Raw genomic sequence first — 25,271 nt, forward strand, 5'->3', positions numbered from 1 at the left:
CTCCTCCTGCCTCTCCTGGAGGAGAGGTCATTGTTTAGGTTTTACACAATTTATTTTAGGTAGGTCTGCCTCTCCCTTAACATTCTGTCAGAAGTCAGAAGGAGCTCTTCTAGCATATGATCACAGTGATTCCTCTTGAGTTCATATTGGCCAGTTACAGAGACCGTTTTTTAAATCTGAAAACTAAAACAGAAATAATTTGCCCAAGATGGTATTAAAAGTCAGTGACACAGCAGGTTGAATGCTTGATTTCTTAGCCTGGTTTGAAGGTAGAGGCAGCTTCAGTAATTCAGCAGCTCTTACTGCAAGGCTGCTGTGTTGTGTTCTGGAGAGGCTGGAAAGGAGCACTTTCTTAGTTCTCTGGCTTGACTCCCTTGAAGGTACATTGCACCTGACTTCACACAGCACACCTGTTGGGTGGGCCATGTAACCTCCCGAGTAGTGACTCTTCTGAGCCTCAGGCCTCTCTGAGAATCTGACCTCAGAAAGATACATTATGCCCAGATATGCAGAATCTGCATACAGTGTCAGAGGTGTTAGAAGTTCCTTGTGCCCATCGATGGCTCCCTCAGCAGTCCATGGCTTTCAAGTTCAGTCTCTGTTCTATAGCAAGAATATGAGCATCCATCATGTGATTTGGAGTTTTTGCCTTTGATTTTTTAGGAAATTAAGCCATTTTCTTCTTCTTCTTCTTTTTTTAACAGGCTAATAGTCCTCAAGACCTAAGGATGTTTTATGAAAAAAACAGGAACTTAATGCCTAGGTATGTGTCTTGATTACACTGGGTTTTACTATGTCAATACTCTGTTATTTATCTGAATTCTCTGTGTTTTATGGATGTTTTTCCATTATTGCATCTTTTTTTCAGTTAGCTGTAAGGAGAGCGTTCATTTTAACAGGAAATTAGAAAGCTACTAGAGCATCATACGTGCCCATGTGCTTGTGCCATTTTCTTTCTTTTTAATAATGTTAAGTTTATTCACCAGAAAAACCTACAGAAGTTATGTGTGTTCTTTGAGGGAAGGGAGGGAAATACAAACAGAACAGATGGGTGTAAAGCAGAAAGTGGCTGGGCTTCCCCTGCCCTTAGGGAGAACAAGAGTTTGCTGTGTACCTTTTGAAATTCTTTTTCTTTAGAAATATTTTTAGTGTGAATTCTCTTTACATGTTTGACTGCTTATTCATGTATATATATTTATTCTGTTGTTCAGTTGCTAAGTTGTGTCTGACTGTTTGGGACTCCATGGACTGCAGTATACCAGGCTTCCCTGTCCTCCCCTATCACTCGGAGTTTGCTCAAATTCATGTCTGTTGACTTGGTGATGCTATCTAACCATCTTATCCTCTGCCACCTTCTTCTGCTTTTGCCTTCAGTCTTTCCCAGCATCAGGGTCTTTTCCAATGAGTTGGGTCTTCACATCAGGTGGCCAAATTTTTGGAGCTTTAGCTTAACAACAGTCCTTCCAATGAATATTCAGAGTTGATTTCCTTCAAGATTGACTGGTTTGGTCTTGCTGTTGTCCAAGGGAGTCTCAAGAGTCTTCTCCAGCACCACAATTTGAAAGCATCAATTCTTCAGTGCTCAGACTTACTCTGTGGTACAACTCTCACATGTGTACCATGACTACTGGAAAAACCATAGCTTTGATCATACAGAATTTTGTTGGCAAAATGATGCCTTTACTTTTTAATAGGCTGTCCAGGTTTGTCATATCTTTTTTCCCAAGGAACAAGTATCTTTTAATTTCATGGCTGCAGTGAAATTTAATTTAATGCACTGTCCACAGTGATTTTGGAGCCCAGGAAAATAAAGTCTGTTACTGTTTCCACTTTTTCCCCTTCTATTTGCCATGAAGTGGTGCCATGAACTTAATTTTTTGAATATTGAGTTTCAAGTCAGCTTTTTCACTCTCCTCTTTTACCTTCATCAAGAGGCTGTTTAGTTCCTCTTCGCTTTATGCCATTAGAGTGATGTCATCAGCATATTGATACTTTCCCAGCAATCTTAATTCCAACTATTCATCCAGCCCAGCATTTCATGTGATGTTCTCTGCATATTAGTTAAATAAGCAAGGTGACAATATACAACCTTGTCGTATTCCTTTCCCAATTTTGAACCAGTCTGTTGTTCCATGTCTGCTTCTTTCTGGGGCTTCTGCACACATATAGTTCAATACAAATTACTTTGCAAATTGTTCTGTGCCTTTTTTTAACTTATGTATAGCATTTGTTTGGAGACATTTGTATTTATTTAAGCTCTGCCCTTTTCCAGGCAGAATTGGAGGTTTCTCTTGTTTAACAGAGAACTCTGTAGCAACTCTCAGTGCTAGGTTAAAGTTGTGTTAAAACTCAAGGTAGGCTGTGCTTGTGAGTGGCTTTGTCCTGCAGATGTTCTGACAAAGGCAGTGAGAATCTCAAGACGAGTCTTCCCAGACTGATGCTGCTTATGAGAGGCAACTGCTTAATGGGTTGTTTTTCTTTTAAGGAATGAGGCTTTATCATGGTTGTCTTGGTATAAAATGTGGTATTTGTGAAACTGCATATATATTTTCATTTACCATAATGAAAGCAAAAGTTGTGTAGTTAATATATATAAACTCACCACTTTAGTGTTTTTTTTTTCCCCTTCCCCCGCAGCATTCCCAGAGAAACATCACCTTATTTGGCTAATCTTCTTTTGGGTTTGCTTCAGAGAAACCAAAAAGATAGAATGGACTTTGGTAAGTAATATTTTCAAATTTTGTATCTGGTTTATAATTTTGTGTATTTTGAAGAGTTTTTTTTTTTCTTAATTTATGTTTTATTGAAGTATTGTTGATATACAGTGTTGTGTTAGTATCTGGTGTACAGCCAAGTGATTGAGTTATACACACACACATATATATATTCTTTTTCATTATGGTTTATCACAGGTTGTTGAATATAGTTCACTGTTATACAGTAAGACCTTATAGTTTATCCATTCTATGTATAATAGTTTACATCTGCTAATCCTCAACTCCCAGTCCCTCCTTACCCTCCTTTCCCCTCTTGGCAACCATATGAAAAACAATTTTTTTAAAGATACTATAGAGGTTTCAGAAGAAAATGAAATTCATTTTTACTTTTCTATCTCTGTGTTTTCCCTTTTTACATATTTTGTAAATATATAGAAAGAATATAAATACTTAATAATTTAGAAACTATTATCCTGTATGTCATTTCATTATTGGCCCATTTTTCTCATGGTTACTGGGCAATGTCCATTTCTTTCTCTGAAAGATAGAAATATTTACCAATTGCATGAACTAAAGTTTGATATCAGTTTTTACAGAAGTTTCAGAAAAGATATATCCAGATTATTTCATCCCACCCCCTACACAGAAATTGTTAGAACTACTTTCTACTGAGAACATTTACTGAGGCCATGAACTGAGTGCTTCAGAGAGTGAGGTCATTTAGACTAAATCTGAGTTAATCTCATTCCTGATCTTGTATTATCCGGCAAACTTCCATGCTATGCTATTCTCCTTGTCCACTCTGTGCTATTTAGTAGCTCATAATTTGGAGACCTAATGATAATTGAGATGGTCTTTGTGGGCTTTTAAAGAAATAATGAAATAAATTATACATACAGGAAAAGAGAGTAAAATAATAAACTTTCATGTACTCACCTACCTATTTATCTTTAATTAGCAGTCTTACTGTGTAGGTTTTATCCTTGGTGAATAGCTGAAGGAACTAAATCAAATTAATAACTTTTTTAAAAATGTGAAACAAGCTGTAGAAATACTTCTGGGATAGAAGGATGGAATTTACTGTACAAATCAGCTGCCTAAGACTTCCTGTCAGGACAGTTGACAGCTGTAGTTCACATAAGTGCTTAGCGAGGGCCTGGCCGCGGTTCTCTGTGTTGTTATCTGCTTGAAGACAGCCACACAAGAGGACAGATCCACTTTAGTCGTCTTGGTGGTACTGTGTTAGTAATGGGCATTTGGAGAATTCACAGCCATTATTTTTAAATTTTCATTGATTCAGAATTACTTACAATTTGATGATTTTTATAGATGATTTATAAAAATAGCATGCTGTTACATTGAAAGGAAATTGTGTCTATATAAAGAAGGTAATAATAATTATGATCTTCCTTGGTGGCTCAGTGCTAAAGAATCTGCCTGCTGATACAGGAGACCTGGGTTCAATCCCTGGGTTGGGAAGATCCCCTGGAGAAGGAAATGGCAACCCACCCTAGTGTTCTTGCCTGAGAAATCTCATGGACAGAGGAGCCTGGTGGGGTCTATGGGGTTGCACAAGAGAGTTGGACATGACTTAGCAACTAAACAACAACATTAATAATTATATATGATTTCAAGGGTACTATGTTGACTACATCGACAAGATCAACCCGTCTGCCAAAATCAACGTCAGTTTAAAGGTTGCATTCTCATTTTCATTACAGAAGCATTTTTCAGCCATCCTTTCCTTGAGCAAGTTCCAGTAAAAAAATGTGAGTACCCACTTTTTACATTTTTACTAAACAAGTAAATGCAACCATAAGGTAAAATTAGTATTTGGTTTCACAAAATTAATCTTTTATGTGCTTCTCAAGATTTCATTGGGCTTTTCTTAAAAACTTATAGTTGTGTTTATTTAGTTCCAGTTCTATTTTTCCTTCTACATCCAAGCTGAAATAGTTCAGTAACTGCTGTGTTGTTAGTTTCATCCACGGGAGTATGTGGATGTGAATTTCTGGTCAGCACGAAGCTGTGGCGGTTGTGGCGGGTTTTCTAGTGGACGACTCAGGTAGCTGCACTCAGCGGCCTCTCTCCCCTGGTGTTTCTCCGCAGCCTGCCCAGTCCCGGTGCCCGTGTACGCCGGCTCTGCCTCTGGAGGCTCCTATGGCAGCTCTCCGTCCTGTCGTTTCGCCTCTCCACCGGTAAGTCCTGGGGTTCTTAGAAGTGACGGTAGAGTGTGCTAGTGCGTCTGCTCACAGACAGAGCTGCAGATATATTATGGCTGTTCTCTTTATGTATGGAGTATTCTAGCACGGCTGAGGCCTGAGTAGGGAGCCCTGTTGCTGAGGATCTCGGTTTGGAATCTTCCTCTACCTAGATGTGCACACTTCAGCAGAACACAGTACCTCTCAGGGCTGCCTTCCTCTGAACCAGGAACACAGTGCTCTCACCTTCTCATGCTCAGTAAGGTTGGGAAGGGTTTCACTGTGACAGGTAGATAGGTAGCTTTGTATTTATTTTATCAACGTCATAAACATCAATCTGGAGAGTTAGTACACACAGAACTCCGGTGGTAGAGGAGTGCCCTTTGGGCCTGAGACCCTGTCGTCATGGTGACAGGCCCTGTGAGCTGCTCCCCTGCAGCCCCCTCCCTCCAATATCAGTGCTTCTTCCTGGTCCTGAGAACTCCTTCCTCCTGCTTTGCTCCTCTGGGTCTTGTCTTTCCCTCTTCTGTGCTTTCCTGGACTTCCCCCCACATCTCTCTTGCTGCCTGAGAGTTGTGACCTTGAAACTTTTCACAAGTCAAAGTCCAGAGGCCATTGTGTCAGCCTCTTCGGGCATTTTTCAGATTGGCCTGCAGACACGCATTTCTTGACTTCTGCTGGCAGTGGGGTTGGGGAGCTGCACAGGAAGCTGGCTGGGGGTTAGCAGCCTGATGCTCAAGAGTCTGGGCTTGGACATGTCCACGTTCGTGACTCGCCGTGTTGCCTGTGACAGGTGACTCAGTCTCTCTGAGCCTAAGTAAAGTGAGCATAAGTCACGTGCCTCATGGCATTTTTAAGGATAAAGAGGAAAAGCACTGACTGCACTGCTCGGCACACAGTAATACTCAGGCAGTGGCAGGTGCTGTTATTCCTGTTTTCCAGGGAGACCCTATGGCCCCTGGTAAAGGCAGAGGCTGGAGCAGCCTGTGGCACATGACTGAGCCCTAACACTGGCAAAGCCCTTCTGCACAGCCTGCCGACTCAGACCAAATAGAAAGGCAGAGGGCTAAGAAGACTTAGGTTATATTCCCATGGATTTAAAGAGGGAAAAAAAGTGTCGTATATTTCCTGTTTCAGTCTGGAATAAAGAAAAACACTGAATCTAGAGGGAGTGGGAAGAGTTTGAGGAACTACACTGTCAGGGAGAGACTGCAGACTGTATCTGGCCCTGCTGCTTGCTCCTGTAACCTGCTGGGCAGGTCAGCTCCTCATTTGTAACGTAGGCCTGGCTATCCTCTGGTTGCAGGGTGGGTGGTGGTACGTGGTGGGAACATGATGACTGTAGCTGCCGTGATGGAGTGTGTACATGATGCAAGGTGACACGGGGTGTGGAGAGCACAGCGTGTGCTGGGGGGGAGGGGCAGGGGAGGACCTGGGTGTAAGGGAGGCCTGCAGGGTGGTTGGACAACCGTGGGAGGAGACAGAGAGGGGTCACCAGGGGAACACAATGGGAGAGTGCTTTGACAGGGCACAGCGTATTGGGTTTTTGTTGGATGAGACGTGTTGAAAGGGAGAGCAAATGAGGAGTGCTTGGGCTGCTGGAAGAGCGGACCAGGGAGAAGACGTGGTGGGGAGGGGAGGCGTAGTTATTATAAATGCTTAGAACTTTGCGTGTGTGTGCCAAGTCGCTTCAGTCATGTCTGACTCTTTGCAGCCCTGTGGACTGTAGCAGGCTCTTCTGTCCATGGGATTCTCCAGGCAAGGATGCTGGAGTGGGTTACCATGCCTTCCTCCAGGGATCTTCCCGACCCAGGGGTTGAGTCTCTTATGTCTCCTACACTGAACCCACGGATTGAGTTTCTTATGTCTCCTGCATTAGCAGGTGGGTTCTTTACCACTAACACCACCTGGGAAGCCCCAGAACTTTGGTGGAAAAACCTTTTTTTAGAAGGCTTTTATGAAGAGCTCATGCTTGAAGTGAAAGTAACAAATCTGGAAATAAAAGGAGAGTAGGAATGTTTCTGTATAATTTCCAATTAGAGATTAGAAAGTGGAGTGATCTGATAGGCCTTGTGTCAACATAATCCGCAACAGTGAGGTGACATCCTGCATGCACTCCTTCCCTCCTGGGGCTGGGCTGGACTCCTGTACTGAGGGGGATGCAGGCATCCCCGCCCCATGTGACAGTCTGTTCTTTACATTCTCCCAAAATACCCAGCTGCTACTTTACTCCAGACAACTCTTTGAAAGGTGAAAAACAAAAACTGGAACAAAAAATTTCAAATAATTCTGTTAGATCTGATACTGGCTATAGGCTAAATGCTAGGTAGATAATACCTCTTAAATATCTACTCTTTTAATTAAACGTCTTTAATGCCCACTTTGTGTGAAGTTTTGGTTGATACCAGTGACAGGGCAGATCCCTTTGTTGAGCAGCTCTGGGTTTGGTTGTGTGGAGGAGAGACCGGTGGTGCAGCCTGTGGGAGGCAGATGGCCTCATGCCTCTTCTTGCTTGTGGGACTGGAGATGAGGCCATGACATCAGACTGAGAGCTTGCAGAGAGAACCTCGGCAGAGACATTGAGCTAAGTTTTGAATTTGTAAGAGTGGTAACGTAAGCAGAGGAATCCCCATGGAACCATGACCTGTTGCGACAGTCTGTAGCCCACCGTGGCCACGTATGTTTGTTAGAATTAAGTGATTTGCAGATTCAACTCTGTAGTCTCCCTGGCTACATGTCACATGTTCCTAGCCAGCTATAACTGATGGCCACCGCGCTGTACAGAGCTGAACCCTCTGGCGTTGCAGGAAGCACTGTGGTACAGGCTTCTCTCATGGCCCAGCCTGAGGGTGCAGAGAACAAGGTGATGTGCTGGGGGGCGAGTGGAGCCGGGGTGGGGCCAGTCTGCATCCTGGCAGAATCTGGGCTATAAGCAGAGCAGGCTGTGTGTGCTGAGACATTTGAGTGGCTTTAAGTGGAGGTGTGACTTGATCCACTGTGTGTTTTAGCAAATAAATTCCTCTGTAAGCAGGTGGGGGATTGGATGGAAGATCAGAAGAGAGGCCTCTCTCCTAGAGCAAAGAGAACAGCCTGTGACCATTGCACTGTTTTGGGGTTTGCTTTGTTTGTTTTTGAGAATGAGGGCCTGAACTAAGTCAGCAGTAGGAAAGGGAAGGACAAGGGGCCAGGAAGAGCAGGATAAGGAGTCTGCAGTGTTTAGAGATTGCTTGAATTTGGGACCTAAGGAAGAGGAAGGTCTTGATGGGGCCTGAGTGGTGTGAGTTGATGGAGCCACTTAGAGGGGGAACACAAGGATGATACACTGTGATGTGCAGGCCCAGGGGCAGGTCTGAGCTCAGGAGTCAGCACTCTGCAGGGGTAGTTGATGTAGGAAGGTGACAGTGGGCCCCGGGTGGGTATAAACTGTGAGGGTTGGAGGCCAGGGTGGCACTGGGGAAACTCATACTCCACCGGTCTCCTTAGAGGGGCAAAGAGACTGAGAAGTAGAAAGGGAAATGGAGAGCAGGGTCCCTGAATGGAGGGCTGGGGGCCCAGTGTCTGGGAAGCAGAGTCCAGTACCTGAAGGAGTAGTGGAGGGTCCACAGACCTGGCAGTGGAATCATTGGGAAGCTTAGTAAAGGCAGTTTTATTGGAGGGTTGAAGGCAGAAAGAGGCTTGTGGTGAATAAAGCGGTACTTTAGGAGAAGGAAGTGGCAACCCACTCCAATATTCTTGCCTGGAAAATCCCATGGACAGAGGAGCCTTGTAGGCTACAGTCCATGGGGTTGCGAGGAGTCGGACATGACTGAGTGACTTCACTTTCACTTTTCACTTTCATGCATTGGAGAAGGAAATGGCAACCCACTCCAGTGATCTTGCCTGGAGAATCCTGGGGACGGAGGAGCCTGGTGGGCTGCCGTCTGTGGGGTTGTACAGAGTCGGACACAACTGAAGTGACTTAGCAGCAGCAGCAGCAAGTGATACTTTGGAGGTGAGGAATTTGAGTCAGTGAAAACTGAAATTTCAAGAAACATTGTTAAGTGAAGAAGGGAGATAAGATGGTAATTGAGAGAGTTATATTGATTTGAGATGTGAAGAAATTAAACATGTTTGTGTGCAGAGGGGAAAGCAGAGGGCAGTTGATCAGGGTCCTTGAAGAGGGAAGAGAATTAGTAGAAGATGACCTTTGAACCTGAGAAGCATCTCTTCCACACAGGTGGCTGTGGATGAAGGTAATTTTATAAATAGCAAAGGGAGACATTGAGAGAGTCCCTGCCTGGGGAGCAAGGGCACAGGGAAGAATTGGTGGAGTTAGGTGCTTGGAACCTGGCCCACTCACCTGTTCTCTCTTCTGAGTTTTGTTTGTTTATGTATGAAATGGATATCAGAATAGGCTGGAGTTAGATAATACATGGAAAGCTCTTAACAGGGCCCAGTGGCAAGCTCAGTGCCAAGCCCGAGTGCTCTGTAATGTTACTTCCTCCAACTTCCACTCTGTTTATAACCTTGAAGCATAAGTGCTCTTCAAAAAGTGATAAGGAGAATTTATATCATGTATATGTCTCACACACACACACACACACACACACACACACACACACACACACAGAAGTGATAAGGAGATTTGAGACTGGTTTCACTGTGCAGTGACATTTGAAGAAATAGTAGGGGTTTAAAACTGTGCTTTACAGAGCATTTTGTAGTATTTTTCTTAAATAGAAGCAAAGGTTAAACAGGATAATGGGGACCTAACACAGTAAGTTATGAAGTTCATTGTTTTAGGAGACTGTTGTATGATGAAGATATTCAGTTAAAGTTGTGACTGCTGTCCTTGAACTAGGCAAGTGCCAAGAGGAATATAGCTACTTGTGCCCAAGGATCTATTCAATATATTCATATGCTTTTCTCCCCTTATGGTCCCATCTTCCACAAATACCTTACAGGTCTATCTTCCACAAATCAACTCCTTCCCCTGACAAAAAAGAAAACAAAAGGAACACACCCACACCTGTAAGGCTTTCTAAATCTTTTTTTCTGGAAGTGTCAGTAATTCCCTGTGCTTATACACAGTTATTCTTACTGATTTAGTTACTTTTCTGTGTAGCATAGTTTCTGGCTTTTCCCTTTTATAATTTTTCTTCATTGGAGATTGAAAACTGTGTGCAGAATGTCATTCAAGTCCCTGGACATTTTGTTTTAGTCATTATTTAAGCAGGTATTGAGTATCTGCTTTGCTAGGCCATGAGCTGAAGCGGGGATGGGACATGATACAGATTCACAGCGGACCTTTCAGGGGAGGCAGACCTGTGCACGTGATAAGAGGTGTGATGTGATTTAAGTATCACTTTTGGGAAACATTTTAGATGGTGTTATGCAAACACACCTTAAACTGTGCATCTCTAAGGGAAAGGTTTTCCAGAGATTTTTTAAATCTTCAATGAAATTGAACTCTGTGCCACTTTCATGAAAAAAATATTCCTTAGTCTAATGGCTGTTCTGACTTGCATTTTATTGAGGCCACTTTTAATTTTATGTTATTAATTTTAGTCCCTTCCAGATATGCAGCATATTCAGGAAGAAAACTTATCCTCCCCACCATTGGGTCCTCCCAACTATCTCCAGGTGTCCAAAGATTCTGCCAGTACTAGTAGCAAGAACTCTTCTTGTGACACGGATGACTTTGTTTTGGTTCCACACAACATCTCGTCAGACCACTCATGTGAGAATCTTTTCTGCTTGTACACATTGTATTTCTGAATTTACTAGACTAGCATTTTTTAACCTTTATGTCACGCTCTTGTGTGTAGGACACCTTTCCAAATGGACATTTTATTTAGTTGATGAAATTCCCAGAACTATATGCCTACATTCCTGTGACAGTAACCTTGGATTCTGAAGGTAGATGAAAACTTTACAGGAAATGACCTCAAATTCTGTTTGTGTCCAAACAGAAAGGAGTGGAGAAGCCAGCAGAATGAAAGAGATTAAATTTAAGGAAAGGATCTAAAGGAAGACCTCTTTTGGAAGAAATCTGGGAGTCAAAGGGTCTTACAAACAGTCTGGCTGTGCTTCAGGAGATGCTGGCCAGAGTTCAGGAATGAGCTTCATAAACACACAGGAAGGATGTTTTATAAAGGAAGCAGAATCCAGGCTGCCTGAATCCAAGCCAGGATTCTGTGGAGTAGTGCAGGGCACTGGGAGACCTACGAGAAGAGAAGTTAGAACCATAAAAAAGAAGGAACTAGGGTTTGGCTGCAGAGGAGTAGGATCAGAAGAGCTGGAAACTTAAAAGACTTTAATGATTTAATAGTATCAGGTTGACTGTGTGCAGATGTAGGAAGCTGGAGAAGTCTGTGTCAAGAGGTCTCAGGATGTTTGTCAAATTCATATTTAATAGCTGCTTACATTAGCCCCTTGCTAGCTGTCATGAAGGCTGCGACCTCAGACCAGACACACTTATGGGCTGCTTGGCTGGGGCAGGGGAATCATGCATAGCATGTAATAGCAGGTGGCAGGTTCTGACCAGAGCACCGAGAGCTGGGAGTTGCCTTTAAAAATCATCCTGTGTGGTTGTTTTACCTTACTGAAAAAGTAATTAAAAGTTTTAAATTGTGAAATATTTCAAACCAAATAATACAGCAGATACTCAAATGGTCCACCATGCTAATTTTATTTATGTCACCATTTTGCCATGGATGTTTTAGATGTCTTTTTAAAGGTATACAATGCTGTAGGTACAGACAGAGCACCTGGCCTCATTCTAATCTTGCCAGAGATATATTCTTCTTGATTTATATTAAAATTCTAATATGCCTGTATCTAAAAAAAAAATTACAGTTTTAAGTAAATGTTACATAGAATATTTGTTTCTGTAGTTTGCTTTTTTATTCCTATTTTTGCTGTGTATCTAGATATATAGCTAGGTGTGTATCTAGTTCATTTTAACTTATGAATTTTATATTAAAAATAGTACAACTGAACCATAGTTTATCCATCTCCCTACTGATTGTGACTTGGATCATTTCCATCTTTTTACTGTTCAGAATGTGTGGTAACAGATGTCCTTGTGCCAGAATTTCCTCCAGGTGGCTGTAGATATGTACAGCTTCAGCTCTGCAAAATGTTGGTACAAGCAAGTTGTAGCCTTTAGCCACTAGCAGCAGTGTCCTGTCATGCTGCCCCAGTAGTACCATGGTGCCTTCTAGAGATTTTCATTATTTTTTCCATATTTAACTTTACCTGGAACTCATTTGTATAGATGATAAGAGTTCTATCAGTTACCCCAGGATTATTTATTGACTGTTCTGTCCTTTCCTCATTTATATGCAATCCCAGACATGCCCCATCAGGCTTATATAAAGGATTTGTTTCATTGTGTGTAATATGGGGTCATATGTGTGATATATGTGTGTAATATGTGATATATGTGTGTAATATGGGGTCAGAGGTGAAGGAGAGGGGGCACCCAAGAATTCTGTGGAATCACCCAGGCTATTGTTGGCCCCTTTCCCCGCCATGTAGTTTAATTTTGACTTGAAATGCTACAAAAAAGCCATTTGGGGATTTTGATTGGAATTGTGTTGATTCTCTAAGATGTGTTCAGTGACAGAATCTTTACAGTGTAGAGTGTAGGAGGGTTCCTTTCTCCCACACCCTCTCCAGCATTTATGATGTGTAGTCTTGGTGATAGGAGCCTTCAGACTGGCGTGAGGTAATTACCTCACTGTGGTTTTGATTTGCGTTTCTCTGATAATTAGCCACGTTGAGCACCTTTTCATGTACCTGTTGGCCACCTGTATGTCTTCTTTGAAACCTCTTTTACCTGTGCAACCATTGATGTTAAAAGTGATTGTTGATGATACACCTGGATTAGTGCCTACCACATTCATGTTTTCTGTTGTTGTCCTTGACCTGCCTTCCTGTTTGTCTTCTACTCTTTTTCTACCTTTTGTGGTCTTAATTGACCATTTATTAAGGTTCTATTTTCTTTCCTTTCTTAGCATATCAGTTATACTTCTTTTTTATTTTTTTGAGTGGTTGATTTGTCTTAGATTTGCAGTATACATGTGCAACTAATCCATGTCCATTTTAGAAATACACCATACCATTTATGAATATTGTGGGTATCTTATAATAACAAAATAACCCTAATTCCTTCCTCCCTGTATCTTTGTTGTCTTTAATTTCACTTATATATAAGCATACACAAGCATATATATATATATGTATACACACAGGGCATGGAGGGAAGCACACATAACTGAGTACATCATTGCTGTTGAACAAACTGTTACCTATTAGATCAGTTAAGAATAATCAAAATAAAAGTTTTCGTTTTGCTTTCACCTATTCCTTCTGCAGTGCTTTTCCTTACTTTGTGTAGGTTCAGTTTTCTGATCTATGTTATTTTTCTTCTAAAGAACTTCTTGCAAGGCAGATCTACTGGCAACAAATCCCCTCAATTTTTGCTTGTCTGAGAGTCTTTATTTCTCCTTCATTTTGGAGAATAATTTTGCAGGGTATGAAGTCCTAAGTTGGTGGTTTATTTCTCTCAACACCATAAGTATTTGATTCCACTCTCTTTCGGTTTTTGAGGTTTCGGAAAAGTCTGTGTAATTCTGTTTTTATTCCTCTGTAGGTGTTTCTCTCCTCTGGCTTCTTTCAGAATTTTTTCTTTATTTTTAATTTTCTAGAATTTTAAAATGACACACCAATGTGTAGTTGTTTGGGGCATTTACCCTGCTGAGTGTTCTCTGAGCTTCCTGGATCTGGGGCTTGATGACTGACATTAATCTGGGGAAATTCTCATTGTTTCAGATAATTCCTTCTGTTCCCCTCTCTCTTCTCCTTCTGGAATCACGATTTTGCACATGTTACACCTTTTGCAGTTGTCCCACAGACCTTGGATATCCTGTTCTTTTTTTTTAAGTCTTTTTATTTTTTGGTTTTCAAGGATTTTGTTGAAATAATCCTCTGGCTCAGAGATCCTTTCCTCAAACATGCCCAGTCTACTAATAAGCCTCCCAGAGACGTTCTTCATTCCTGTTACAGTGTTTTTTATCTCTAGCATTTCTTCTTGGTTCTTTCTTAGGATTTCCATCTCTGCTTTTATTCCCTATGTGTTCTTGTGTGCTGTCTGCTTTTTCCATTAGAGCCCTTAGTATATTAATCCATTCAGAGAAGGAAATGGCAGCCCACTCCAGTATTCTTGCGAGGGAAATGCCATGGACAGAGGAATCTGGTGGGCCACAGTTCCTGTGGTCACAAAGAGTCGGACACGACTGAGAGCACACACACATGATAATCATCATTTTAAATTCCGGATCTGGGGATCCCAGCATCCCCACTGTGTCTGGTTCTGATGCTCTGCCTCTTCAGGGTGTTTTTTTGCCTTTGATGTGGCTTGTACTTGTGTCTAGATAGCTGCATCCGACGTATTGAGGGCTGGGGTGGGGTAGGTAAGTGCTGTCCACAGGCCGTTAGAGCTGTGGTCGTTAATGATGTGGTGGGGAGGAGGCAGCCCTGTGGTTAAGGCTCTGCCTTTCATGGAGCATAGAGTCGGACATGACGGAGCGACTTTCACACTCTTTCATGGAGCCTGAGCCTTTGGTTTGTGAACCTCAGAGCTATTTCACATTTCTTCTCTTGTCTGAAGTGGGACAGGGTGGCTGGAGGGGCCTGGAGTTGGGGGTTCCCCATCTCCAGGTCATTGAGGCTCTGAGTTCAGCCCCAGTTGGTGAACTCGGGTTAGTACATGTCCCTTGAGGACTGGCCTTGTTCCACAGAAGCCCCCTCCCCCGCTCCAGGCAGGAAAGTATCTTTCTCCACATTTACTGTGGCAGTCTGCCTGGGCTCCCAGAGGTCAGTCTGACAGCCCTGTGCTCCTCCTATGACTGCGACTCCCTGGAGTTTTCAGCTTTCAGAGCTGTCTGCCCCGAGACTCTAGCAAGTTGTCAGTTCTCACTCAGGTGTTCCTGCCCTGGCTCTGGTTTCCATAGTCGTTTTGGTTGATGAGTCCCTTCCCAGGGAAGCCAGTCCTCTCTGTGTGTGCCTGTTTCTGCAGTCTTGGGGACATCTCTTCGCCCAGGGTCCTCCTGTCTCCTCTGGAGCCAAAAAGAGTTTTCACTTGTCAAGATGGAAGGGTGACTTCCAAACTCCTTACATGTGAAATCAGGAGCTGGAGGTCTCTGAAGGAAACATTTAAAACATCTGTACAACTTAACACTACTAATGTAACACATACCTGAGCATACTCCTGATTTTCTTAACCTTCTTTGTCTGATTTTTCATCTTTTTGTTGTATTGCTCTACTTTTAGGAAAGTTTCCTTAATGTTCTCTTGATGAAAAGTTAATAAGGACAGTTCTACTTGTTACTGGTCAAAGCACAATTATATAGGGGCTGTACATCAAATGACATGTTGCTAGCTACACAATCCAGGTCTGCATGTAAAAAGCCAGTGGTGGGTTGTTGTGATGACCCCTTACAAGATTAAGAGGGAAGGTTATTTCCTAAGGAGGTCTGGTTAATGAAGGTGCAAAATATCCACTAAAAGAAGAGAGGAGACCCAAATGAGCACAGAGAACTTTTGTCTAAATTTCTCTTGCCTTGCCATAAAATGTGAATTTTATTTCATTAATCTTCTATTGGGTTTTTCACTTATTATGCTCTCATCTTTTCAATTTTTAGAAGTTCTTTTTATCTCCCTCTCAGTATTGTTATTTTTATTAACTTTTCCCTGTAAAATGTTTAGTTCTTTTTTCCCTCCAGTTTGTTTCAGAGTCTAGTTTTTCATTTAGATTCTTTCTTTGAATGTTTGGTGATGGTCATGTGCTCATAATTTAGAATTAACAATTAAGATGTTATTTGAAAGCTTCATGTGTGGCGGATCTTATGGACAGGGAGTCTACACTGGGTCATCAGTCTGAGTCATTGTCTCAGACAGCTTCCTTTTTGAGGGGCTGCTCAAATCCCCCAACAAAGGCTCAGCCATTAGTTAGTTCAGTCGCTCAGTCGTGTCTGACTCTGCGACCCCATGAACCGCAGCACACCAGGCCTCCCTGTCCATCACCAACTCCTGGAGTCCACCCAAACCCATGTCCATTGAGTCAATGAAGTCATCCAACCATCTCATCCTCTGTCGTCCCCTTCTCCTCCTGCCCTCAGTCTTTCCCAGCATCAGGGTCTTTTCCAATGAGTCAGCTCTTCGCATCAGGTGGCCAAAGTATTGGAGTTTCAGCTTCAACATCAGTCCTTCCAATGAACACCCAGTACTGATCTCCTTTAGGATGGGCTGGTTGGATCTCCTTGCAGTCCAGGGGACTTTCAAGAGTCTTCCCCAACACCACAGTTCAAAAGCATCAGTTCTTCAGCACTCAGCTTTCTTTATAGTCCAACTCTCACGTCCATACATGACCACTGGAAAAACCATAGCCTTGACTAGATGGACCTTTGTTGGCAAAGTAATGTCTCTGCTTTTTAATATTCTGTCTAGGTTGGTCATAACTTTCCTTCCAAGGAGTAAGCGTCTTTTAATTTCGTTGCTGCAATCACCATTTGCAGTGATTTTGGAGCCCAGAAAAATAAAGTCAGCCACTATTTCCACTGTTTCCCCATCTATCTGCCATGAAGTGGTGGGACTGGATGCCATGATCTTAGTTTTCTGAATGTTGAGCTTTAAGCCAACTTTTTCACTCTCCTCTTTCACTTTCATCAAGAGGCTCTTTAGCCATTAGGAATGTTCAGTTAAATTTCCGAGTTTAAAGTCACTTGAAAGCATTCCCCTCTGGTAGTTATGTTACCGAGCTGATACATGATTAGGCTCCATCACTTCATTTTATTTTTGATTTCTAGGGATTGTTATTTTCTTCTTAGTTTTGTTTCACAGTGATATATGATTCCAAACTCAAAGCTGCAAAATGGAGAGGTGAACTCCAGCTTCCAACCCTGTCCCCTCTGCCCTGTTATCTCCATTACCCTTGGGCAACTGTTGTCTTTAAAACTGACTTCTTTGTGGCCCTCTCTATCCCCTTACCCTGACTGATTTTCCTTTTATACATCTCATCACTTCCTGCTACTGTTAACCTTTTTTCACTACTAGAGTGTAAGCTTGATGACAGCAGGGACAAATATAAATGTATTGATATTCCTCAGTTGCATGTAGGGCCATTCAAAGGGAGGTTTGTGAGTATTTTTTTCCTTTTTGAGTATTTTGAAGTTACCATAGTTTATTTTATTTTTAAAAATTTATATTATTAGTCAACACTACTATTTCACATCAGCCCATATGAATTATACCTTTGCAGCCATGTAAAGGTCACACAGGGCAGTGTGATCTGATGGGTGTAGAGGTGGTAAGGGATGAGAGACCCTGTGTTCTGAGCTGCACTCTGTTCCCGTAGATGGGTGATGTCTGAGCATGAAGACTCCCTGTGGCATCTGTGTCCAAGAGGCCTAGCTTCATGACATCTTGTTCAGCCACCCATGCAAGACCCAGGAGAGTGTCATGCAGGAGTGGGGATGCTCCAGTGTTAGAGTGAACTGGACTCGGGGTGCAGGCAGCTGTACTAGAAGGTGACAGACCTGTTCTTAAGTCACCACACTCTGCAAAGTAGTTCAATAAAGCCCACAGTGTTTATGGCAAATTGGGGTTAGGAGAACAACACCCAAAACCTTTGTCAGTGACATGTGAAACGGAACATGGTAAAAACAGTAGCACAGATTTTGCACATATTAAATGGTGGAGAAATACATACTTGTTACAATAAGCATGACAGTTTACCTTGAAAAAACCTGATGTTGGCAGCCTGTGAGTTCAACTGGGTGCAGTGTTCCCTACTAGCTTATTGTTGCAAAATCACAACATAAGCAAATGGTAAATTTGTATTGTGATCAAATTATTTCCTAATAGTCAAGTTGGAACAATAAACACTTTTAAACAAGTGGTTTAGCAAAACTGGTTGTATTTTTCTCTTTTTTTTTCTTCAGATGATATGCCAATGGGAACTGCTGGCAGACGTGCTTCTAATGAGTTCTTGGTGTGTGGAGGGTATGTCTGCATGTATTTCACTAAACATTTTTTCATATTTTTTTTGTGTTTGAGTGAAGTTACAGAACTCTGTTCTTGATTCTAAAATTTATTTTGTTTCACAATGGTTTCTTTCTTTAAACATTTTTTAAAATTGTAAAAAAAAAAAATGAAAAATTGCTGTCTTAACCATTTTTCAGTTTGAGTTCAAAAACAGCATTAAGTATATTCACAGTGTTGTACAATAGGTCTCCATATATGGTCTCCACATGGATGTATGGTTATACATTATGTTGTTGTATTTAGATCTTTAATCTGTTTTTAGGTGGTTTTTGTATGTGGCATAAGAGAAGGGTCCAGTTTCAATTTTGGCTGGTGGATATCTAGTTTTCCCAGCACTATTTGCTGAAGAGACTCTCCTTTCTCCATTGAGTGATGTTGGCACCCTTGTCCAAGATCACTTATTCATAAATGCAGGAGTTTGTTTCTGAGTTCTCTGCTGGTCTATAGGTCTGTCTTTATGCCAGTGCCACACTGTTTTGACTACTGTAGCTTTGTAGTATGTTTTGAAATCAATAAGTATGTGATCTCTCAGAATTCCCTGGTGGTTTAGTGGTTAGGACTTGGCACTTTCAGTGCCATGGACTTGGATTCAATCCCTGATTTGGGAGCTAAGGTCCCTCAAGCCCATATTACTGCTGCTAAGTTGCTTCAGTCATGTCTGACTCTGTGCAGCCCCATAGACAGCAGCTCACCAGGCTCCCCCATCCCTGGGATTCTCCAGGCAAGAGTACTGGAGTGGGCTGCCATTTCCTTCTCCAAGGCATGAAAGTGAAAAGTGAAAGTGAAGTCGCTCAGTCATGTCTGACTCTTAGCGACCCCATGGACTGCAGCCTACCAGGCTCCTCCGTCCATGGGATTTTCCACGCAAGAGTACCAGAGTGGGTTGCCATTGCGTTCTCTGTCAATCCCATGTGGCGCAGCCTAAAATATAAATAAATAAAAAGACTGAGACCTCCAATTTTATTATTTTCCATGATTATTCTGACTATTCAGGGTCCATGCACAGTCCATATGAATTTTAGGATAGATTTTGTTTTTCTATTTATATAAAAATAGCCACTGTGATTTTGATAGGGACAGCACTAATCTGTATAAAACACTTTGGGTATTACTGTTGACATCTTAATATTAAGTTTTCCAATCCATGAATATGAAGTGTCTTCTTTAATTACATTTAACAATGTTTTGTAGTTTTTATCATGCAAGTCTTTCATCTCCTTGGTTAGACTTATTTCTCAAATTCTATTCTTTTTGATACTAGTATCAGTGAGATTGTTGTCTTAATTTCCTTTTTGGATTATTTGTTGTTAATATATGGAAAATACAACTGATTTTTCTGTGTGTTGATTTTATATCCTGCAACTTTGCTGAGTTTACTAGTTCAAATGTCTTTTTTTTTTTCCTTGTATGTGAAATCTTTAGTTTTCTACATTTACAATCATGCTGTCTATGAAGAGATAATTTTATTTCTTCCTTTCCAGTTTGAATGTCTTTTATTTCTTTTTCTTGCCCAATTGCTCTGGCTAGGAATTCTACAATGAATAGAATTGTTGAGAGAGGCCATTCTTAACTCATCCCTGATCATACAGGAAAGGCTTTCTGTCTTTCTCCATTAAATATGTTGTTAGCTGTGGGCTTTTCATATATACCTTTATTATTGTTGAGGTAATTTCCTTCTATTCCTGTTTTATTTAGTAGTTTTTATCATGAAAGGGTGTTGGATGTTGACAAATGCTGCATCATTTGTGGTGATTGTGTGGTTTTTGTCCTTTGTTCTGTTAATTATGGTATACTGTAAATCCTGTTTGGTCATAGTGTTTGATCCTTTTGACATAATCTTGAATTTGGTTTGCTAGTATTTTGTTGAGGATTTTCACTTCAAATTTCATCAGGGATATTCTGTAGTTTTCTTTTCCTATAGTGTCTGTGTCTGGCTTTTGTACTAGGGTAATGCCGAACTCATGGGATGAGTTTGGAAGTGTTCCCCCCTCTTCAATTTTTGGAGGAGTTTGAGTGTTGTTTGGTAAGTCTTTAACTGCTAGAATCCACCAATGAAGCCATATGGTCCTAGATTTTTCTCTTTTGGGAGGTTTTCAGTTAATGGTTCAGTCTCGTTACTAGTAATAGATCTATTCAGGTTTTCTTTCTTCATGATCCAGTCTTGGTAGGTTGTGTATTTGTAGGATTTATCTGTATATTGTAGGTGGCATTAGTTATGACCTTTCTTTCATTTATGATTTTGAGTCTTTTCTCTTTTATCCTTAGTTAATATCGCCAAGGGTTTATCAGTTTCATTGATTTTTTAAACTAAATATATTATCTCTTTATCCCTCTAATATTGTAACTAGGCAAAAGTGGGAGATTTTGTGGCTTTTTCAGAATTAAGGAAAGGCAAAAGAATGAAATCATTCATTCTTTCTTAAGGCCTAGTGTCACCCCCGATGTTTTAAGACATGTTGTAGATTGCATTGAAAGTCATCTAAGGACATGCCGTTTCTGAATTTGTGAAAAGCAAGGAAAGAAACCAGCTGTGCTGCACAGTGTGGATCTCACATGAGTTGTGTGCTGGGAGTCACACAGTATGTTTTTAGTCTTCATCAAAGTCCCAGTTCCTGAGAATGCTTACTGCACTCATAACTTTTGTAAACATTCCAGGCATCTCTGCTCTTGAATTTCCTGTTCTTTTACCCAGCATAGTTTCCTAGAAGCATTTTTCCTCTTGATCACATGAGAATGAGCCGCAGAAGGTAAGCAGCTGAAGCGGCGCTGTGCCGGCCGTGGGCCCTTCCTGTTGCTGTAGAGGGGTGTGTGTCCCCTTCTGGCTGCACGTCTTCCTCCTCAGTGTGTGTGTGCAAGCCAGGAGACTTCTTGAAGTGACAGGTGTGATGTTTTCGGCTATATATATATATATGTATATTTAAGATCATTTCTTAATCGCATTCAGATGTGATCACTTGGCTTCTTCTAGAGTTTTCTCAATGTCACCAGTGGGTCAAGTGAAAGGAGAGTGGTTTCACTGGATTTCTTTCCTTTTTCATGACTCGTGTCTGCAGGCAGTGCCAGCCCTCCGTATCCCCACACAGCGCAGCTGCCCCCATTCCCGTCCCCACCCAGGTGAGGAATTACCAGCGCATAGAGCAGAACCTCACCTCCACTGCTGGCTCCAGCACAAATCTACATGGCTCTCCACGGTAGGTGGGCACTCTCCCCTTTCTCAGTTCCTCCACCTGTCTTTTAAAGTCCTTTGTTATTGAAGGTTCGTCACTTTCCATAGCTGACTACTCTCTCACATGGGTGTGTGCTGGAGGTGTACGAAATTGAATAATGATGAATGTTTTTTGTAGTGGATCCATTTAAATGATGTTTAAGCTTGGCTGGGTAATTCATATAGTGTGATATGGTGCTGGTGGTAAAGAACCCACCTGCCAATGCAGGGGGAGAAGGAAATGGCAACCCACTCCAGTACTCTTGCCTAGAGAATTCTGTGGACAGAGGAGCCTGGTGGGCTGCTGTCCGTGGGGTTGCACAGAGTCGGACATGACTGAAGCGACTTAGCATGCATACATGCATTGGAGAAGGAAATGGCAACCCACTCCAGTATTCTTGCCTGGAGGGAGAGACAGCAGAACCTGATGGGCTGATGTCTGTGGGGTTGCACAGAGTTGGACACGACTGAAGTGACTTAGCAGCAGCAGCAGCCAATGCAGGAGACTCAGGAGATGCGAGTTTGATCCCTGGGTCAGAAAGATCCCCTGGAGAAGGGCATGGCAACCCACTCCAGTATTCTTGCCTGGAAAATCATATGGACAGAGGAGTCTGACGGGCTACAGTCCATGGGGTTGCAAAAGCGACTGAAATGACTTAGCATGCATGCCCACATGCATGATACATTCATATTTAAATTAAGGAACTCTGGAAGGATACATTAGAAATGAACATAGCAGTAACCTTTTGAGTAGGACTGAGGAAGTGTTGGAACAAATTAAGTGGAGGGATCCAAGGTGGGAGGGAGACCTCACTCTGTAGTTTCACACACTTGATGTCTGTTCCATACAACTTGCTCCATACTTTAAAAAATCTACTGCATGGCATACTGTTTGGAAGCTTTAGGAAAAAAGACGGAAATAAAATCCTGGAAGCTGCCAGCAAGGGAGTAATTGTATTTCTACCCAGATCTGCAGCGGTACGAAGGTCTAACACCAGCCCTCTGGGCTTCCTCCGTCCGGGATCTTGCTCCCCAGCGCCAGCAGATGCAGTTCCGGCCATAGGACGAAGACTCTCCACTGGCTCTTCCAGGCCTTACTCACCTTCCCCTCTGGGTAAGAAGAATACGTGCTAGTTGTTTCCCTCCTTTTTCATGATGACACCTGTGACACGACAATCCCTTAGGAGCCCAGCTCTTGGTGGCCTTGAGTCCCAGCTGATAGGGAGCCATGTCCCTCCCTCCAACCCTCCACTGCTCCAGCTCCTTCTTGAGGGTCTGTAAATCCATTCGGAGCACTGTTGGAAATATGATAGTATCCATGGGTCTTATGGATAAAAAGCATCTCTAAACACAAAATCAGATACCCTAGGTTAAAGCATATATATGCCTGCCCTGCTTTGGCGCTCGGATTTAAGAGAGTTACAAGGCAGTGGTATATGTAACTGTGCCAGGCTATGTCCACCAGACGCCCTCCTGCTGCAGAGGGGCAGGGGCGGTAGTTCCTCCTGCCTCTCCTGGTCACCATGTACAGCACCAGGCCGAGCTCGGAAACCACTCCCAGGGCACCCTGGGAGGCCACAGAACAGCAATCCCAACCCAACAGAAAGACCCCAAACCACATTTTCAGGAAAACTGAGAGACAGAGAAAAGGCTCCAACTTGAGAACACACATTGGAGAGGCCAGAGCAACTGAGATTGCAGAGTCTGAGACAGCCAGCCACCCAGCAGAAATGTGGGGGGAGCAGGACAGGGAGGGCCAGTATACACAGACACAGGTACTTCCAGGACGAGGGCTGGCATCCCCTGTCACAGCTGCTGGAGGAAACCGAGAGGGCATGGGGAGACGCCTCAGCAGGAGGGAGAGTGAGAGACTGTGGCAGTGACCAGGGGCCCCAGTCACAGAACAGAGCCCTAGTGACATTTTGTCAAAATGTTACATCACCACTTGCCCTGTTGCAATGGTTTTGAAAGTATTTTTAGTTGAAAAATATTCTTCAAACAAAACCATGGCCCTTCCTCATCCCCTCTGTAACCCTTAGGCTCTCCCGGTTCCAGGGGCAAGGCCCAGCCACACTTAGTCAGTGCCTCTTGTTTTTGGTGAACACGTGTCTCTCATCTGCCGAAGCGCCCTGAAGTCTTCCCCGGCTGTCCCTCTCGTTGGTTTGGCTTCCCAGAGGTAGATGCAGAGAATGTTCCAGAGAGCACCTGGGAAGACCCTGCTGGAGATCAGGGAGGAAGCAGGAGCGGCGGGTGCCCTTCAGACCACCTATCAGCCTGACCCCCAAGGGTGGGGGAGGGAGGAGGAGTGGGCAGGAGTTCTGATGGCAGTGAATCCTGAGAAGATGTCACCCAGGCTGAAGTAGCATCCCCAGGCACCATGCCATCCAGATCTGTGACTCATGCAGTCACAGCTGGCGCAGCATGGGAGCGACCTTGGCAGGAACATCATGGGTAGAGGGCCAGCCGCTGGGCCCAGCAGCTCCATGGGCTGGACCCTTGGGACCAGCTCTTCACATTCTTTGTCATGAAAGCATGCCCTGTGGCATCGAGGGTGTGCCCGGCTCTCTCCCGGGACTCTGCTCTCCAGGCAGGCCCAGTGGGGCTCTACTCTCAGTGAGCCCAGCACCCAGCATGCAGGCCACTTAGCATGCACAAGCTGAACTACATCTTTGCTAATTAAATTCTGTCAGCTGTAATATACAGCCTGTGCACCTGTTGCCTGTTCCATCCTTTACTAGTTCTGAGCTATTTCTCCATCCTTTCCCCTTCTCTCAGTGGGCACCATTCCTGAGCAGTTCCGTCAGTGCTGCTGCGGGCATCTTCAGGGTCACGAATCCAGGAGTAGGAACTCATCAGGTAGGCGCTGTCTGCACAGTGTTCATGGTTTAAGTCCTGAAGTGAGTGAATTCAAGCTAGATTTTTCCAGTCTTAGCAAACCAATAGAATTTATATGAGATATTTTCTTTGCTCTCCTGTCTTGGTCTAATGTCCTCTAGTGCATCATTGCTGATTGGTTGTCTCCTGGGTATATGATTCTTTCATGAAACCAAGTCTTAGGAATTAATGACTTGACTAAATTCTGGTTGTCATACAGACAATGAAAATCACTCTAGAAAATGAAATTTCATTACTTTGATTAAAATTGGTTTTAATAAGAGCTACCAGTTAGCATCATATAAAAAAGAAACGTGGATCTTTATTTGCTTTATTATGTAAAATATGTATGTCTGAAAAGATATGTGCAAATCACACTCTGATAAGTCAAATCTTACATGTGCATTTGAGGAACTAGGCAGTTAAAGAAATGCTCCATTAGTTAGAAAAGAACTCTTTTCTTGGTTTAGTGTTGGAGATTTTGTGTTCCCTTAAAAATAGAGCTCAAATAACTTTCTCCAGATCATAACATTTTGTCACTATTTATTGTGGCAAATGTATATACACATGTGTATACACACATGTATGGCAGAATGTGGGTCTAAAAACTAAAATACCAGATTTAGGATGAGAGTAAGCTAAGAGTGGTCAGCAGCAGGATCTTATATTTACTGGTGTCTGTTTTGGGGAAGATAATGGTTATCAGCCACCAAGAAGGTTTATGTGTCTTTAATGTTGTTGGTGGTGGTTTGGCTTGCAAGAAGCTCCAAGGAATTTGTAACTGGAGCTCTTGGCTTATGGAAGTTAGGTCAGTAGCAGCAGGGTTTGGAGGAGAGTTCCCAGATCATAGCCAACCATTCTTCGAGACCTTGTCCCCTAGTGTCCCCCTGAGAGTCAGGAAGTCTGTTGATGAGTATCTCTTTGTAGAGAAGATGGATATTTTAGGTTTCAAATGAATTTCATGAAACTGACAAATATCCATATGCTTGTTATTTTTAGACAAAAAAATCCAGGAAAAGTATATTATCTTTCTAATTTTCTTGCCAACATTCTTTTCTTGAATAAGGAGTTTTTTTCTAGGTTAGCTTGAGTTTCTTTTAGTTGCCACATGAGAAGAGAGAATAATTTCATTGATAATATACATGTGTGTCTTCACATGAAGAGTAGAAACCATCTTGTTCAGTA

At 42.6% G+C, this 25,271-nt stretch overlaps 1 protein-coding gene across 9 annotated transcripts in view; it reads left to right on the forward strand.

Annotated features, from left to right (window-relative positions):
• ULK2 (unc-51 like autophagy activating kinase 2) overlaps positions 1–25,271 on the forward strand; it is a 62,976-nt gene that overhangs the window by 16,913 nt on the left and 20,792 nt on the right. For 7 of the 9 annotated variants that reach the window (XM_070479203.1, XM_020895642.2, XM_020895641.2 and 4 more), the window contains 9 exons: positions 705–763; positions 2,638–2,720; positions 4,439–4,486; positions 4,827–4,915; positions 10,466–10,637; positions 17,905–17,965; positions 21,061–21,198; positions 22,181–22,326; positions 23,988–24,068. In XM_070479203.1, the coding sequence (XP_070335304.1) occupies positions 705–763; positions 2,638–2,720; positions 4,439–4,486; positions 4,827–4,915; positions 10,466–10,637; positions 17,905–17,965; positions 21,061–21,198; positions 22,181–22,326; positions 23,988–24,068 (877 nt within the window). The remainder of the gene's footprint in view (positions 1–704; positions 764–2,637; positions 2,721–4,438; positions 4,487–4,826; positions 4,916–10,465; positions 10,638–17,904; positions 17,966–21,060; positions 21,199–22,180; positions 22,327–23,987; positions 24,069–25,271) is intronic. The other 2 variants (XM_070479201.1, XM_020895643.2) reach the window with 2 other exon arrangements.

This window comes from Odocoileus virginianus, chromosome 17 (genome assembly GCF_023699985.2).
Source record: "Odocoileus virginianus isolate 20LAN1187 ecotype Illinois chromosome 17, Ovbor_1.2, whole genome shotgun sequence".
Classification (NCBI taxonomy): Eukaryota; Metazoa; Chordata; class Mammalia; order Artiodactyla; family Cervidae; genus Odocoileus; species Odocoileus virginianus.